The sequence below is a fragment of the Orcinus orca genome, chromosome 11 (genome assembly GCF_937001465.1).
Source record: "Orcinus orca chromosome 11, mOrcOrc1.1, whole genome shotgun sequence".
Classification (NCBI taxonomy): domain Eukaryota; kingdom Metazoa; phylum Chordata; class Mammalia; order Artiodactyla; family Delphinidae; genus Orcinus; species Orcinus orca.
This window is the reverse complement of record NC_064569.1, coordinates 15,594,179-15,613,459: the sequence shown is the minus strand read 5'-3', so window position 1 is coordinate 15,613,459 and position 19,281 is coordinate 15,594,179. Positions and strand designations below refer to the sequence as shown.

Genomic DNA, 19,281 nt, shown 5'->3' with positions numbered 1-19,281 from the left:
AATAAGATAATCGAACAATTACTGGGATTCCTGGATTTTCAAAGTTATTTTTATTTTAAGATATATGCTACTTCAGGGAGTTCCCCAGTGGCCTAGTGGTTATGATTCCAGGCTTTCACCAAGTTCAATCCCTGGTCAGGGAACTGAGATCCCGCAAGCCGCGGAGCCGCAAGAAAAAGAAAAAAAAAGATATATGCTACTTCAAAACCTTCATCAGGCTCCCAACTGCTCTACACTGTTTTAACAGACAAGAAAGAAATACAATAATACTGACTTTTAAACTACTGGATCTAGTCGCTCAGAGAAGACAACTTGTATGCTCAGGGTTGGTCTTACGCAACCCTCTATAAGTTCCATTAAATACTGCCTCCTCAGCCTTCTGTACTTGCAAGACTGAGAAAACAAGAGGTCAACTTAACTACCCAAGTCACCTGGCAGATCTGCTATTCCAACAATGAATGCAGAATGTTTGGATATCACTAAAATTACAATGCTCAAATTAGCTACAGTGCAAGTGTGTGATTTCTAGTTAGATCTTAGAAAATAGTATTTGCAGGTCTTCTAACAAATGAATGTTACTAATTAAAACAAACATTTTCCAAAACGATCCCCAAATAGCAAAATCCACAGCTGGATTTTGCTGGTGGCCTTCTATTAGTAAGTTATTAAAGTTGCTTAGTTTCTGACTTGAAAACAAAACTACAAGTACGCAAATTTGCCACGTATGCTACTAAATGTATCCATCACATTATTCCCAGGTGGTTCAACTTAATTACATTTTTCTAGATAATACCACAAAAAAATCCACATGCTTCCAGGCTCTTTCTTTCAATCTAGGTACCGTACCTCTACCATTTTAAACTTCTAAAAACACACTACAACCCTCTCTTAGTTGAGATTATAACTTTATTCACAAAATCTCTCTAAATCTGCCCATGTGAAAGGGAGCTCATCCTCTTTTGAGGACATCCTCACACTTTCAGAGCATAATTAGATAATTTATCCTAACTCATCTTTTCCATGCATTTTGAAGGCAGGAACATACTTTCATGAATATACATATATTACCAGAAGCATCTTGCAAATCACAGGTATTTCTAAATACACTGGCTTATAGATTCTGACAAAAAACAATGCTAGCTAAGACATTTCACAGCAAAATCCTTATATAGTGCCATTAATAATTATTCTATTTATTTCAATATACAAGAGACATGTTATGGGCTCTAACTGTACTCAGAATTGCTAACAAAAGGTTAAGAGGCAGAGGAATGACTCAAGATTTTAGTTCAAATACTTATCTATTCTATATTCAGTACTATGTAAGATGCTAGAAGTATAAGGATGATTAAGACACAGTTCTTGCCCTGAAAGTGCTTACATGTGATCAGCAAGACATACATACAAAGCAACAACTTCAAAGGACTATAGTCAGGGGTAAGGCACAGAGTGTTATGGGAACCCTGAAAAGAAGCAATTAGCCATATTCAGTGCTTACCAATTCATTTAATTCTTACAATCCTATCAATAGTGTGGTCCTCAGATAGCCTACATCAAGAATGTTCAGCTACAGATTCTGACCATGAGAAGTTTAGCATCTAACGGATGCTGAATTCTTAGAATTTAAAAACTTACTACACGTATTTTGAGTACCAGAAAAGAATAATGGTTTTTAAAGCTTCTGTCTTCTGTAGATTACCACATTGCCATAGAACACCACAGTCTACTACAGAAGCCACTAGCCAGATGCTGCTACTTAACATTTTAAATAAGGCTACTATAAGAAACTGAACTTTTATTTTTATTTAATTTTATTAATTTTGTTGAGGTGAATTTCACATAACATAGCATTTTAAAGTATACAATTCAGTGGTATTCAGTGTATTCACAATGTATAAACAAATACAAGGTTATACAAGGATAGCTCCACATCCTTGCCCAGACTTGTTATTTTCCATTTATTTTATTAAAACCATCCTAGTGAGTATGAAGTGTTATCTCATAGTGGTTTTTATTTGTATTTCCTTAATAACTTTTAATTTTAATTTAAAACCTGATATTCAGTTTACTGAAAAAGTTTTAAATATGTTTCGAAAACTTGAGTGTGTGAATCTACTTCTCCAACTGCAAATTTTATGAAATCTAAATACAGATGAAGATGGGGGTGGTGTTAAGAGTTTGGGATTAACATATACACACTACTATATATAAAACAGATAAACAACAAAGCCTACTGTGTAGCAAGAGAACTATATTTAATATCTTGTAATAACCAATAATGGAAAATAATCTGAAAAAGAATATATATACATTTTATATATATGTATGTATAACTGAATCACTTAGCTGTACACTTGTAGCTAACACAACACTGTAAATTAACAATACTTCGATTTTTAAAAAATGGTTAGAAAAATAAATTAAATAAAGATGAATTGTTTAGCACCTGAATTAAGGGTGATGAAGTAGAATTGCCCTAATGGGTTAGTTTTGCACTGTCCAATACATTTTAGTCATTAGACACATACAGCTACTGAGCACTTAAATTGTGGCTAGTCTGAATTAAAAAGTGTTGTTAAGTATAAAATACACACCAAATTTGGAAGATTTAGTACCAAAAAAGCAGAACATCTTATTAATTATACTGTATATTGATAAGGTGCTGAAATGACATAATCAGTTAAGTCAAAGATATTACTTAAATTATTTTCACTTTTTTCAATTATTTTTAACACAGCACTGGAAAATTTTAAACAACACATTTGGGTCACACATATTTCCATTCTACAGTACTGCCATAGACTAAGCCATGCAGTACTTATTTTTCTTTTCAATTTTAGATGTCATCCCTGTATTTCCTAACACCTATCCTAAAAACATACTTTAGGGCTTCCCTGGTGGTGCAGTGGTTAAGAATCTGCCTGCCAATGCGGGGGACACAGGTTCAAGCCCTGGTCCAGGAAGATCCCACATGCCACAGAGCAGCTAAGCCCGTGCACCTCAACTACTGAGCTTGCGCTCTAGAGCCCGCGAGCCACAGCTACTGAGCCTGCGCTCTACAGCCCGTGAGCCACAACTACTGAAACCCGTGCGCCTAGAGCCCGTGCTCTGCAACAAGAGAAGCCACCGCAATCAGAAGCCCGCACACCACAATGAAGAGTAGCCCCCGCTCACCGCAACTAGAGAAAGCCCACGTACAGCAACGAAGACCCAACGCAGCCAAAAATAATAAATAAATTTTTAAAAATAAATAAAAAATAAAAACATACTTTGAATAAGCATAATTTGTGTCCCATGTGTCAGATACTTCAAGGAATACGATATAAATAAAATAGTCTTTGCCCTTGGATTCCCAGTTTAGTACTGGTTATTCAAAAAAATTTGTTGAGAAACTCCACATTTCAAATTTTAGAACTGCTTGCTACGTGACTACAGTTAAAGCAGCAATGATAATAACAGTTCTGGTCCAAGTCCTCAGGTTTAAATTGAAAGGGATTTTGTGATATGAATCCACCCAGGATTATCCTTAATTACAAGGGCCCAAATAGGCTAACAGATCCATTTTGTCCTGGGTTCCTTCAAAACTACAAAGAATAAGCCCTGGTAGTATCTAGAAGTGAGAGAGTAAATTTCACAAGTTTATTTTAATCAGCAATGATTCAATGCTCAGGACATAAAATCAATAATGAGAATTCTAACAGAAAATTGTTTTATCTTTGATTTTGATTATTCATCAGTCAAGAATAAAAAACAAATCTAAAAAAGAAAATATAGAAAGTACAATGAGAATTTAGAATGAGAGAAAAAGAGTACTTTTTTTTTTTTTTTTTTTTTTACGGTACGCGGGCCTCTCACTGTTGTGGCCTCTCCCGTTGCGGAGCACAGGCTCCGGACGCGCAGGCTCAGCAGCCATGGCTCACGGGCCCAGCCGCTGCGCGGCATGTGGGATCTTCCCAGGCCGGGGCACGAACCTGTGTCCCCTTCATCGGCAGGCAGACTCTCAACCACTGCGCCACCACGGAAGCCCCAAAAGAGTACTTTTAATGAAAAGAAATACAACAGAATCACACACCTTTCACTAAAACACAAATTCTTTTACCCTAACAGAGAAAGTAATTTTAAGCACCATCTAATCAATATTCCACTCATTTACTGTTTATCCCAGAGAACAAGGTGAGAGACAAATCTGCTGCCTCAAATGGTCTTAGTGCCTTCACTCCCCTTAACACAAGCATCTCACAGTGCTGAGTGATTTTACTGTTCAAATATTCAATGTTTCACCCACACATACAACAATGACTACGGAACTCAAGCTACCACACATGGTGCTCTGGTTTAAAAAAAAAAAAGCCTGTTTCAACAATCAGGGAAAAAACTGGTTGTTGGACATTGAGTGTTTTAAATGTTCTGTCTCCCAAATCCACTGAAACATTCAATATGTCAGCTACTCTTGTGGGCAAGTAGCTGTTATAAAATTTGAAACGTGGAATGACAGTTTTTTCAAACAGATTTGTTCGAATGAAGCAACACTAAGACTTTCTTTGCTAGTACAAAGACTGTCTTATTCATACTCATATTCCCGTTAAGTAGTATGAAAATCTACAAGGGGCGACTGAAACATAGAGCAGAAAACACCAGTTTCACAGAAGATATGGTAGTATTTATTAGCAGGTAATCTAAAGGAAAACAAAAATTCCAGGTAGAAACGCTGGTTTCCTAGTTTTGACAAATGTACCACAGAATGTGAGATGATAAGATCGGGGGAAAAAAACTGGGTGAAGGTACATTGGTACCCTCTGTACCATCTTTGCAACCTTTCTGTAATTCTAAAATCTTTCCAAAACAAAAAGCTTTTAAGATTCTCAGGTAGAAAGCACAGCCTATACAAAACCACAATGAGGGCAAAATGTGACCCATTTGAGATCTACAAGTAATATAGTATGGCTGGAACACAATTTCCTATGAAGGTAAAGTAAGGGATTGAATGAGAGTAGAGAAGCAGGTAAGTATCAGATATGATATTATGCATCATGCTAAGAAATAGATTTTAATTTAGAGAGGAGTTATCAAGGATTTCAAATAGTAATAACTAAGTGAACCTTAGAAGAACTGGGAATAACAGAGTGAGAAGTAGTAATAATATTCAAAATACCCTGAGAGGCAAGCAAATCGATAGGATTTGCTAATGCATGGGGCGGTGGGGCAGTATAGGAAAAGTTAAGAGAAGAATCAAGACTATTTCAGGGCTCTTAAAGTCAGGGTAACTGGATGGAAGACCTTAGTATTTACTGAGTCTAAAACAGAACCATGTTTGAAATGGAAAACCAAGATTTTGTACATGTTAAGTTCAAAATGCCCTATTAGACATCCAAGCTGAATATTCTATTCTGGAATCCAAGAGGGAAAGTCAGGGCTAGAGGTAATCTGGGAGTAATCAGAATATACACAGTATTTAAAACCAAAGGACTATGGGGCTTCCCTAGTGGCACAGTGGTTGAGAGTCCGCCTGCCGATGCAGGGGACACGGGTTTGTGCCCTGGTCCGGGAAGATCCCACATGCCGTGGAGCGGCTGGGCCCGTGAGCCATGGCCGCTGAGCCTGTCCCCTGCATCGGCAGGCGGACTCTCAACCACTGCTGCCACCAGGGAAGCCCTAGGGTGAGAATTTTTGACAGCACTCTCCAACATTTAGAAGTGAGGCAGAACAGAGGTCAGCAAAGCAGACTGGGAAGAAGCAGCCACTGAGTCTGGGTGGGGATGAACAACAGGCAAGTGTCATATCAAGGAGGCCCAGAGAAGAAAGAGTAAAAACAAGATCCCATATGCAACATGCACATAGTAAACACAGCATACATCTTTCTTCCCCTGTGCCTTTTTCCCTCCTTTCAACGAGCACTGAATTGGTAACCTCATTTACCAGAGAAATATTGCTTAGTTATCAGCTTTTATAACTAACAAAGTTCACCTAGTGTTATAATAAGCGGTATTTCTCTTACAGGTCCCCCCATAAGAGAAATATCTTGTAAACAGAAGTTCTTAAGCCTGGGTACACACCCAAATCACCAGAAAGATTTCTTTAAATATAGCAATGACAGGCAGCACATCCCAGAGATTCTAATTTAATTGGTCATGGGTGCAACTCAGGCACCAGAATTTGAATACCAAGTGGCACAGCTCATATAGTAAAAAAAGAACTACCTCTTGATTCTTACCAGATTTCCAAATAATGAGATCCCTACCATTCTCAACAGTGAGCAATCGGTTTTTCATTTCTGGAGGGGAGAGGAATCACCTTTTGTTTTTCAGTATCATCATGTTCACTGCAGCTATTTTCCTTATTTTACTCAAACTGTACCATCTTTGGTCAGTGGGAGCCTGCTAAAAACTGTCTGCCGAGGCTAGGGAACATGAGAGCTTCAAATACACAGACACACAGAGACATACACACAGAGAATTAAAGCTAGAACAGGGTGCTTTAAGCTTTGTGTTATTACAGAGAATGTCTGTTGAAAAGCAAAAGATTCTCACAAAAAAATATATATATACACATATATATAATTTAAAAAGATACATAATAAATATATATAATTTTAAAATGTATTTTATACATATATCTGTGAGGTGATGGATGTATTAATTAACTAGATGGAGGGAATACTTTCACAATTGACTAATGCATATCAAATCATCACGACGTATACTTTTAAGTATCTTACAATTTTATTTGTCAATTATACCTCAAAAATGCTGGGGGGAAAAAGCAGAAGGTTTTTTAAATTATCAGTATCGACTAACATTATAAAACAGGTTACAAAGGAACTGAAGAAGGAAATTATTGCATCACCCATCGCAGTGAATGATGTATTATTAGCATCACTATGTCCTGTAAAAATTACCAGAATTTGCCTGTGTGCACAACTGTAAGCCACCCACAGGAATAAAGATATGATAGTTTAAGTCTGGTTTGATAAAATTTCTTTTCTCTTCATCGACAATTTAGGCTACGTTCTTGATTCCAAAACACCTAAAGACTGTCTATTTCATGTATAAGGCCTGAAAGAAAATCTGAGTTTTTCAAGCAATACTCTATCACAATAAGAAGTCACTCAGATGTGTCACTATTATGAACGAAGCCAATCATGTTGAGCTGCTGGAGACTAGCTGCTGAGGAAAACTTACAATAAATTCATTAACCCTTGACAACTAAGTGACGACAAGTACTGTGTTCAAAGTAAACAGAAATACTAGAGTAGGGGAGAAACATGTAGGAAGAAAAAAAAAACTATGGAGCCTATCTGAAAAGTTCAACTATGTAATTTCTAACATACTATACAAATTTGTCCAGACAAGCCACTGCCACACTGGCAAAAAAGGAAATCAAAACGATCACCAAACATGCTATGTATGACTAATTTTTATTTTCTTCAGTTAAGTAAAATATTTCTGAGCATGGTGAGTTGAAGCCAATTAGCCATGATAAAGCTTAATACCAAATGACTAAGAAAAATCAAAATCACACTTAAAAAAAAGAAGACCAGAGAATAGTTGAAAGAATTCCAAAATGCTAGTCCTATAAACACATGTAATGTTTTCCAAACGTTTAATAATAAAAGGTTTCACTACGTTAAACAAAATGGCAGCAGCAACTCCCCTTCACACAAACTCTAAATGCACATACAAAGCAAGGGTGTATACACAAGACAAAGAGAATATGGGGAGAGGCTGGGGCAGAAGGTGCTTATCTAGGAATAATCTTTGCACTTTAATTATAAAAAATAAACATTATTAAAAGAAAAAACTATATTTACATTTTAGGAGTATGTTTGATTTTACAAAACTAAAATTTCATAACGAGCTGACATGATCAATTATTTTCATATGACATTAACTTCTTCTCAAGCACAAAACAACAAGTTTAAGAAACATCAAATGTAACTTAAACATAAATGACACATCCATGACTTTCATTTATTTCCCATGTCAACTCAATTAGGTCTTACAGACTTCCAGTTTCTAGCCTTTGCCATTACCAACACTCCAATGGACTTTTACCATCTGAATCTTTAGACAGTTGCTCCAGAAGCCACATGAGCAAAAACTGATAAATATATAAAAATCTGTATTAGATGAGCATCAAAATGATAGTCATGTATGATAAGCCAAAGAATAACATACAGCTTCCCTGGTGGCGCAGTGGTTAAGAATCCACCTGCCAGTGCAGGGGACACATGTTCGAGCCCTGGTCCGGGAAGATCCCACATGCCGCGGAGCAACTAAGTCCGTGCGCCACAACTAGTAAGCTTGCACTCTAGAGCCTGCAAGCCACAACTACTAAGCCCTCGTGCCACAACTACTGAAGCCCGTGTGCCTAGAGCCCATGCTCTGCAAGTAGAGAAGCCACCACAATGAGAAGCCTGCGCACTGCAACGAAGAGTAGCCCCCGCTCGCTGCAACTAGGGAAAACCCACGTGCAGCAACAAAGACCCAATGCAGCCAAAAATTAAATAAATTTATTAAAAAAAAAAGAATAACATAATACATGAGTCATTCTGTAGACAGATGATTGACTGACTGATAGAATAAAGAGTAGAAAGCGCTGAAAGTAGAATGTCAACTTATAAACTTAGATGGTAAGAGAGAAAAAAACTCATTTTGTAACCCTCATAGTAATAAATGATTCAGGCAAGAAACATTAATGGATACTAAAACTAGTTCTAATGGGGAACAATATATTCATATAGTTCAAAGTATCTCTCCAAAAATTAATCATTAATTGTAAAGGGACAAATAAGTTTATGGTAGAGAACCTGGCAAATTCCACCTTAACCAAGTGATGCTAGGTAATTTCATCCATGATGGAACAAACTCTCATCAAGTGTCCCCTGAAGTGATACTGTGACAATTTTATTCTATTTTCACCAAAAATGCATAAACTGAATCTGATCACATCAAACAACCCCCAAGTGGGCAACATACTACAAAATAAAATGTTTATACTTTTTAAAAATATTAGTGCTATAAAAGATAAAGACAGGCTGAGGAAACTGTAAGTTTTAAGGAGTCATGAAAACTAAACGTAATGCATGATCCTCAACTGGATGCTAAACCAAGGGGGGCGAAAAACGGCTATGAAGGACATTATTGGGACAATTAGTGAAATCTGAATAGCTGATGGCATCAATGTTAAAATTCTGGAACTTGGTAACTGTACTAAGGTTATGTAAATGAACGTCCTTGCTCTTAGGAAATAACACACACTGAAGTATCTAGGGATACGGCTCCTCTTAAATGGTTCCCCCAAAATAGTGTGCACGCGTGTGCGTGTGTGTGTATGTAGGAAAAAAGGGAGTAAAGAAGAGAGAGAGATGGGGGGAGGGAGACAGATGGAGAGATGGATGATGTACTGCTGGATGGAAAGATACAGAGAAAGAAAATGTGGCAAAATGTTAACTGGTGAATCTGGCTGAAGGGTATACAGGAGTTCTTTACCCATACATGTGTGAGGGAGAAATATATGGGAGTTCTTGTATCTTTTCTGCAAGTTGAAATTTTTCAAAATTAAAAGTTTAAAAAATCTGTGTTTTAGAAAAAGTACCATAAAAAGTCAAGAAAAAGGTCAAAATGGGGAAAATATTTAATTCCTATCACAGGAGGGAAATTTTTTCCTACTTTATAAAAAAGAATAATGAGCTCAAAAAGGATTTCCATTCTAAAAATACAAAATAATTAATACAGAGGAAAAATGATGTGAATACATAGAAAAGTATTTATACTGTATTTACACTGTATGTGTCTGCACTGTATATAAGTAGAAATGTGTTACCATATACCGGCAGATTGGTAAAGATAGAATAACAAGCCTCAAGGTTATTGAGAAACAGGCACTATATTATACACTGCTGGTTAGAATACAAATTGGTACGTGTTTCTGTAGGGGGAATAATACCTTTCAAAAGCAAGCCTAGACATATACCCTTTGACTGAACAAAATAGCTTCTAGGAATTTATATTAGCTCACAAAAGTAGTTTATAAAAATGTGTTAACTGATTATATTGTGGAAAACTGGACCAACAAAATCCATCAAGGAATGATTAAATAAAATATGGTAAACTATTACATAGAAAGATCACACAACCACTAAAAAGTTAATTTATTGACATGAAATGATGTCCAATACAAAACTAAAATGGTAGGCTAGGGAATTCCTGGTCCAGAAACTAAGATACAGCAAGTCAAGCAACATGACCCCAAAAAAAAAAAAAAAAAAGGTACAATACACGTAGGTGCAAAATGATCCCATTTATTTCTTTACTTTGTACATATATGTTAAGAAGTCAAATATCATAGATAGTTAGATTATAGTTCCACTACCTTCTTATTTAAGCTTGTCAATGTCAAATTTTTTAATATGAAGCAAGCATAACCTTTGTAACACACTTATTTCCATGTGACAGAGTGGAGGAAGAAGAGCGAGTCTACTAGGAACTAAGGAAAAGCTTTGCTGGCTGTGAACTCCCAACGTCTGTCGTAGCCAGGCAACACTAGGCACTATACTAGCCCTTCCTTTCCCTATCCCTCCATCCCTTTTATTTATTCAGGCTTCATTCTAAATAATTAACAACTTTAAATGTTTTCAGTAAAGACAGTGTGCATTTTAAAAAATTTCTCTTCAAGATGATTCTATCAATTATCCCACACACAAACCATCCAACCACAAAGCAGCCACACCGATGCTGTTTAAGATATGAACACAACTGAACTCTCTGGCAAGTGCTTGAAGCCTATGGTAAAAATAAAAGACAAAAAATACAATGCAAACTCCTTATAATAATCGGATTCCAGACTAGAAGGTAATAAGAGATAAGAACAGTAATGCAAAGAAAACATTTTGCAACCAATTACTTTTATACTTAATTTCTAGAGAGTCCAAGCTCACTAGTCAGAAATTTTTTTTATATATTTTCAAATTGCCACCATATAGTATCGCTAAATATATGAAACTACATGTGATTCCCTAAATAGTCCACTCATTCTTTTATGCTTCCTTTTCTTTCTTTCAAAAGTACATATTTCTGTAATTAGTGGTGAGTTGCACAAACCTGTGAATACACTAAAAACTACTTAATTATACACTTGGTAAGTTTTATGATATGTAAATTTTTATTTTTATTTTTTTTGCGGTACGCGGGCCTCTCACTGCTGTGGTCTCTCCCGTCGCGGAGCACAGGCTCAGGACGCGCAGGCTCAGCGGCCATGGCTCACGGGCCCAGCGGCCATGGCTCACAGGCCCAGCCGCTCCACGGCATGTGGGATCTTCCCGGACTGGGGCACGAACCCGTGTCCCCTGTATCGGCAGGCGGACTCTCAACCACTGCGCCACGAGGGAAGCCCCTGTAAATTATATTACACACACACACACACTTCTGAAATGACCTCCCTATTACCATGAGACAAAACTCTTAGCTCTGTTACGATCCTCCTCATCTTCATATACTGAGGGTTGGCAAAGAATTTTTAAATAGAATGTAAGAAGCACTAACCATAAAAGTGATAAATTAGATTTCATTAAAACTAAAAACTATTCTTCAAAAGATCTCATTAGGAAAGGTGAGAAGGATAACCAAAGACAGACTGGAAGAAGGCATTTACAATATACATATCTGACAAAGGACTTGTATCCAAAATATATACAAAACTTTATATAATAATAAAAGACAAATCATTCAATAAAATAATAGAGAAGGGCTTGAATAGGCACTTCATCCAAAAAAGGAAATTCAAATAGCCAAAAGCCCATGAAAATGTGTGCAACATATCATTACTCACCAGGGAAATACAAATTAAAGCCACAATGGGATACCCCTACACAGACACCAGAATGGCTAAAATTAACAAGATGGCAAATACCAAACTACAGAGCAACTAAAACTCTCATTCACTGCTGGTGGTAATGTAAAGTGATATGACCAATCTGAAAAAGAGTTTGTAGTTGCTAAAGCTAAATATGCCATATTCTATGACCCAGTAATTCCACTCCTAACGATACAACGAAGAGAAATGAAATGAGTACATGTGTGCCATCAGAAGACATGTAGACAGTGTGTTTAGGACAGCTTGATTAATAACAGCCAAAGACTAGAAAACCATGAGCAGAAGAATGGATAAACTATGGTTTATTGGACACTGGAATGCTACACAGCAGTTTTTTTTAATGACTGATACCTACAAGGACAAATCTCACCGCTATTTTGTTGAGTGAAAAAAAGCCAGACACAAAAGTTCATACAACTAAGCCAGGATGATAGAAATCGTAACATGGCCTGGGGGAAGGAGTAGAGAATGGAGGGGGATAGACTGGGAAGGGACACTGAGTATTTTTACTGAAAATATTCTTCATCAGAATGGTAGTTACACAGGTGCATACAAACATACGAAACAAACCTGTAAAGTGCTGAACACTTAAGTGTACTTTAAATACATTATTGTACATTATATCATGTTACAACTAAAAAAATTTTTTTCAAAGGGACTTGCCTCAAGCATCATCACCTCATCACCTCCTCTCTATAGCCAACTCCCACTCACCTCCTACTACTGTTTTCCAGCCCCATTCATCACTAATTCATGTTTCCAGAGAACCTTTTGAAGGTCACTATAGTGACCTATAGTGACATTTCACTACTTAAATCTACTTATATCTGTATAAACCTAAAGATGTAAGTTCCCTGATGGGCAGAGGCCTGCCTTTCCTACTCACCTTGCTTCCCAAATGCCTAGCACGTTGCCATGTACTACAGACATCAAAAAATGTTTTTTTGATTCAAATGGTTCCTATGATTTATAGAACAATGCCTCACTAAATCACACTCCTTAACTTCTGCCTTTTAAAGACATTTTCTTCCCCCCTCTCCAATGGGAATCTTCTCTAGTTTCTAAAAAGAGATCGGGGGGGGGAATCCATTTGTACAAGCTGTGAAATTAACCTGAACATCATAATCGACCAGCAACAGAATTGCTGCCTTAAAGAAAAATATATGGAAATAAAACGAGAAATGAAATGATTCTTTTACTTTAACAACAATAATCTCTTACATTTACTAGCTATATACTGTACAACTCTATGAGGTAACTATTATTACCAGTTATGTGTTAGATGGGAAGTTCAAAAAACTGTCCCAGGTCACGTACTTCAGGGCCAGGATCTGTAGTATGACTATAGGGAAGACTAGGGGGTTAACATTATAGGACCCACATGCCAACAGAAGGCTCCATGAGACTATTTTAAAAAGAACAAAAGAAAAGAAATCCAAATGGTTAAACATATGAAAAGATGCCCTACTTCATCAATAATAAAGGAAAAGCAAAACTACATCAGGGGAGCGAATTCCCTAACGGTCCAGTGGTTAGGACCTGGCACTTCCACTGCATGGGCCTGGGTTTCGATCCCTGATCAGGGAACTAAGATCCTGAAAGCTATGAGGCGCGGCCAAAAAATAAAAATAAAAAACTACATCAGGATGCAATTTCTCATCTATTAGATGGGCAAAAACACAAAAGTTTGACAACACCCTCTTAGCAAAGCTGTGAAGAAGGAAGGCAGACACTCTAACATTGCTGATGAGGACACAACCCCTAGAGAGGGCAGTTTGGCAGTATTTATCAAAATTACCAATGCTTATATAGCCTTTGATCCAACCACTCACATTATTTTGGGAATTTCTCCTACATATACAATTACACATGTACAAGATGACATATGTTCAAAGATTTATCACTGCAGTACTATTTGCAACAGGAAAAGACTAAAAACAACCCAAGTATCTATACAAGTTTGCTTAAATAAACTGCTACAGCAACAAAATGGAATACTGTAAAACTGTTTAAAAAGAGAATATTGTCTATGAACAGATATGAAAAGATCTCTACTAGAAAGTATGTTACAAAAGCAAGGTACACATACATACAATAAAAACGTTAATAACGGGAAATTTGGTATAGGACATACAGTAACTCTGCAATCTTTGTAATATTTCTATAAATCTAAAACTGCTCTAAAATAAAAAGCTTATAAAAAATAAGATACAGACAGTATATAGTTTATTAGATTTTGTGTAAAAGGAAGGAGAATGATCTTATATATGTATCTGCTTGTAGTTTCATAAAGAATTCACTACTAAGAACAATGGTTATATATTCGGGGGAGCGAAAATAAGGAACAAGAAAGGGAGCAAGATTTCTCAATTAAATTTTTTCTTTATAATTTTTTAAATTGTTAATGATTGTCTTTTCCAAAAAAATTAAGTAATTTTTAAAAAAATAACTCTACAAGAATAATCTCCTTCTCTAACGAAACCCAAGGGAAGTTTCTGGCACAGTATTTATATACCAGCAGATACTGTGTTAACTTATGAAACTTCTTTAAATACAAACTTTTAACCTCTATGGTATACACTTTCCATAATTACAAACCAAAATATTTTAACTTTTAATGAGGATAAAAGGAAAAATGGTCTTTACAGAAAATTGCTCTTTGTACAGATTTCCCCAAATACATCTATTTGACTCGGTAATTTATGACTGAGCTCAGTAGCATGACCTCAAAACTGAGTGAAAAGAATCAAATCCCTTCATGTTCTACAATTTCATTTTTTCATATAATAATCAGTACTGTTTGCTAATAAAAAGGTTCAAACCTATGACAGTGAGAAAATATAATTAGAGCACGAGGTATTAACCACAACCAAGCAATTTTAAAGACATACATTCAAGTCACTGATCTGCACACTAGCTGTTTTCAAGACCCTACCTTCACAGTGACTTTTTTCTGGTCTTCAAATTTTTAAAAATTAGATTAAATTATCTTTACCTTCATCTATTTTATAAATTCCATGCATCTATGGGAATGTTAAAACAAATGGTTCTTTAAAAAACTTTTAGAACGGCAAAAGTATGCCCATTAAAAAACGTGTTAACTTGAAGTGAAGAAAAAACTCACATACACTTACTTACCTTAAAAGGTTTGTCTCCACTGTGTGTCAGCATATGCCTCTGTAACCAACTCTGACTGGTTGACGGAGTGTTATATACTTTACAACCTTTCCATAAGCAAACAAATACCTGTTAAAAGAAGAGCCATAATTGTTTTCATCACTTATTTCAACAAGGACTTTTATTCCTTGTAAATTCAAATAAACATGTTGGAAGTCTTCAATTCACAGAGACATTTATTGTACAAGTCAATCAAAATGCTTACTGTAGATAAACTTCCTGAACTTCCAGAATGAGAGGCATAGTTTTAACCCTTCCCCATTAAGGCTGCTGTCCATTCCCTCAATAAGGAACTGATACACCAATCCCAAAGTGCCATTCAGAAGGAAATATACAAAATATTAACAATATAGCCCTAGGAACTAGAACCATGGACCATTATTTACATTTTTTGTATTTACTGCATGAGGGAACAAGCATGTATTAATTGTAAATATCAGAAATATATTAAGGTATAAAGAAACAATGAAAATAAATCAAAACAGTCAATTGGTGGACACTCATTCAAAGAATGAGTAAACAAATTATCCAATTACAGTCTTTCTGCTCTTGATTTCCTATTCTCAAATGTATACTAACACTACTTATGTTTATATTGTTCTACTTATTAAAAATGATTTCCAATTATCTTGCTTATGAAGCAAAATCTAATATAGAATGTTAAAATTAATATAGCTGCAAAAGCAATGTCATGAGATACTTCTATCATCATAATAGATCCACATTCTTGGGTTCAGGCAACCGAGTGTGACTGGGTTAACAACTAACAACATAATCTTTTTCCTACCATTGAGGTATCAATTTTTTGACCGATTCTACTTTTATCAAACTGAACACTGAAAACTGCTCCCCATCATCAGTAAAAGAAGTACGAATCTACTGTAACCGCTACCTTCAAAAACCATATATAGGCTCTGTTCTTTTCTAAGGTTATAACAATTATAGATAGAGCCACACTCTGAAGATTATAATGTACTGCATATAGAACAGAACAAAGCTACACACAGGACTGAGGAAACAATCATTAAACAGTAAGTGTAAAATAAAATTTTTTATAAGTCTAGAAAAACAGTCTAAAGTAACTGAGATCAATTTTTACTCAAAATCATTTTACAAGACAACACTGCTGCTGCTGTTTGATACGCTTAAAGAATGTTAGCGCACATCTCGATTCTACAACAGATTTGCTGGTTTCTTTTAGTTAAGCAGATATTGTAAGTCATAACATTTCCTCCTTGGTACTTAAAATTCCTGACCCTAATACATGTTTATAAAATTATTCCTAAAGTTACCAGAATTAAAAGCTACTTTTTAAATGAATGTAGACAAAATTTTCTTTAGGTAAACTGTAAAACCCACTGCAAAGTAATACAATGCAACCTGTAAAAGTCTAACAAGCATGCATAAGGAAAATTCCATTACTATTAGTAAAGTGAGATCAGTCAGATATACTCAAATACAGAGCCAGTAAGCAGCATAATTTACATGCTCAAAGGGAGCGAAAGAAAGCCTACTTTTACTAATTAGATTCCTTCTGCAGTAAAATGATACAAAAAGATTTTATATTAAAGAAGAGAGACACAATCTAAAGTCAGGAAGGGGTTTGAATGGATGATCTCATGGTTCCTTTAAGCTCTTAGGAAAAAACTAGCTCAGTTTTTCACAAAATGTGAACATGTAAAAGGGAAGCAAATGTCTTTGATATTTATTTTGTCTCAAATCAGTCTGCTCTTTCAAGATCTGTCTAAAATGAAGGCTATAATTTTGTATCCCATAGTTTTTAGCCACATTAAATGTGCTAACATTTTCAATTTCCTCTGTTAAAAGGTATTTAATAAACAGAGGACAAAATATTCGATAAACTGTCCAAATACAAGAATAAAATATTTCTCATTTCTTGCAAAAGATATGACCAACTTCATGTTGTGTTCAGGAGATACCAGACTGGCAATCAAAACACAAAGTAACCTCCTAAGATTGATTCCACTTCCTAGCAGCATTCGGATTTAACCATGAGAGTCTAAAAATATCATTTTAAATAACATAGAGGTAACTCATTCGAGTCTTTGAATAATAATATCCTATTATCGCCCCTCCTCAAAATCTCCCTCTGGCCCTCTTCCCTCAAACACACCAAAGAACATATACAAAAGTGAACTTAATAAAATGACACATGTAAAATCACCCCTGCAACAAGAAACAAACAGATTTCTTTCTGGCAACTGCTTTTAAAGTAAGAAATAGTTAAGACAGAAAAAAAACAGAACACTAATGGATCTTACGGAACCACTGAAATCCTACAAGATTAAGTTCCCTGCCTACCAAGACTTACGTGTATATTAAGAGGACACAGGGGTTTGAAATTTGATTAGTAAAACAGCTCAGCCTCGTTCCTGAAATCCAGTCATGCACAGAAGTACGAGCCGAAGAACACAATTCTATTTTACTTAACAAAAAAGGTTAAATTTTTCTTGCTTTTTATTTTTTTTTTTATAAATTTATTTATTTATGTTTGGCTGCGTTGGGTCTTCATTGCTGCGTGTGGGCTTTCTCTAATTGCGGTGAGCAGGGGCTACTCTTCGTTGCGGTGCGCAGGCTTCTCATTGCTGTGGCTTCTCTTGTTGCAGAGCACGGGCTCTAGGCACATGGGCTCAGTAGTTGTGGCACACAGGCTTAGTTGCTCCCCGGGATGTGGGATCTTCCCGGACCGGGGCTCGAACCTGTGTCTCCTACACTGGCAGCCAGATTCTTAACCACTGCACCACCAGGGAAGTCCCTGTTTTTATTTTTTAAATACAAGAAAGTACTCTCATGATTCTTTTTTAAAAAGGTATATTCATAAAAGGTGTTTAAATGGTAAGTTCCTTTAATGTAGAATTAAGTATCCACCCACTTTGAAAGGGTCAGGAAAACCTAAACTCCACCTGATTTCATCCTTCAAATATAAAGTCCACATGACATGGCAACACAAACAGCTTACTGGAAAGTAAAGAAGTTTCTAAGCTGTTATATGACAGTTTTGTTTTTCCCAGGGCAAAGATTAGAGTGGGATGAGAAAAAGAACAGGAATTAATATAGTATTTAGATCTTACTAACTTACTGCTCCAGAAAAACTGTCATCTTTCAGTAATTAGAAACATAAAATCCTGCAGAATTACCAATAATTTACTCATTTGTTTCTGTTCTATTATGACAGTTTAACACTTGGAGTAGAAAGAAGAGAAATAAAAATTCTTTAAAAATGTCATCAAAATCAGCTGTTTTCCACTATACATGAGGTATCTAGAATAGTCAATTTTATAGAGACAGAAAATAGAATAGTGGTTACCAGGGGTTAGCGGAAGAGACGATTAGGGAGTTATTGTCTAATAGGTACAGATTTCAGTTTGGGATAATGAAAAAGTTCCAGAGAATGACAGTAGTGATGACTGCACAACAATGTGATGTACTTAATGCCACTGAACTGTACATTTAAAAACAATTAAAATGATTTCTTTTTAATTTCCCTTCCAAGAGGTCGTTTTAAAAAAAAATGTTCCAACCAACAACTACTCTATTGTAGATGAGATCGGGCGCGTTCAGGGTGGTACGGCCGTAGACACAACTATTCTATTTTAAAGCACAAACTAGATCAAGATTTCCTGTCTTATCTAGCAGTATCAAGTTTTCAAATTCTCATTCACACTTTCATTCTGAAAGCTTAAGTCTAGATATCAAAGACTGATATGTAGAAATAAATGGAAACTATTTTCTTCATTAAGCTGATTCTTTACGTTTGTAGTTTAGCAACTAATGTCCTTCAAAGATCAGGACATCTTTCTGAAGTCAATAGCATTACTCTTAAAATTAGCCAGAAAATCTTATTATTTGTAATAAAGTAATTTTATGAATAAGCATTCAAGAAATGACATGGGGGAGGGGGTTTCCATTTCAGCAAGTTTATAGTTACTGTAGAAACACCACAACTTCATGCCTAGCTCTGTAATATCAGTAAGACACGCGCAGGTGCAGCGATTACATGATACATTCAGACTGTTAACTCCATTTTTTCTTCAAATCTGTAAAAGGCAGAAAACATTCTCCTAAAGGCTGTGTGCCAACTCAACTTGTAGGATCAAGACTTAGAAATGTGAAATTCTCCCATACCTCCTAAGAGATCGCCTACATAGCTTGGGATCCTATATGCAGTTGCGAAGTCAAGTGACTAAAAAGCATCATGCCATGGTTCAAAAG

At 35.9% G+C, this 19,281-nt stretch overlaps 1 protein-coding gene across 3 annotated transcripts in view; it reads right to left on the bottom strand.

The window, feature by feature from the left end:
- The window catches only part of AEBP2 (AE binding protein 2), a 74,438-nt gene that overhangs the window by 32,766 nt on the left and 22,391 nt on the right, over nucleotides 1-19,281 (bottom strand). For all 3 annotated transcript variants that reach the window (XM_033430272.2, XM_033430273.2, XM_004270941.3), the window contains exon 3: nucleotides 15,010-15,117. In XM_033430272.2, coding sequence (XP_033286163.1) covers nucleotides 15,010-15,117 — 108 coding nt within the window. The remainder of the gene's footprint in view (nucleotides 1-15,009; nucleotides 15,118-19,281) is intronic.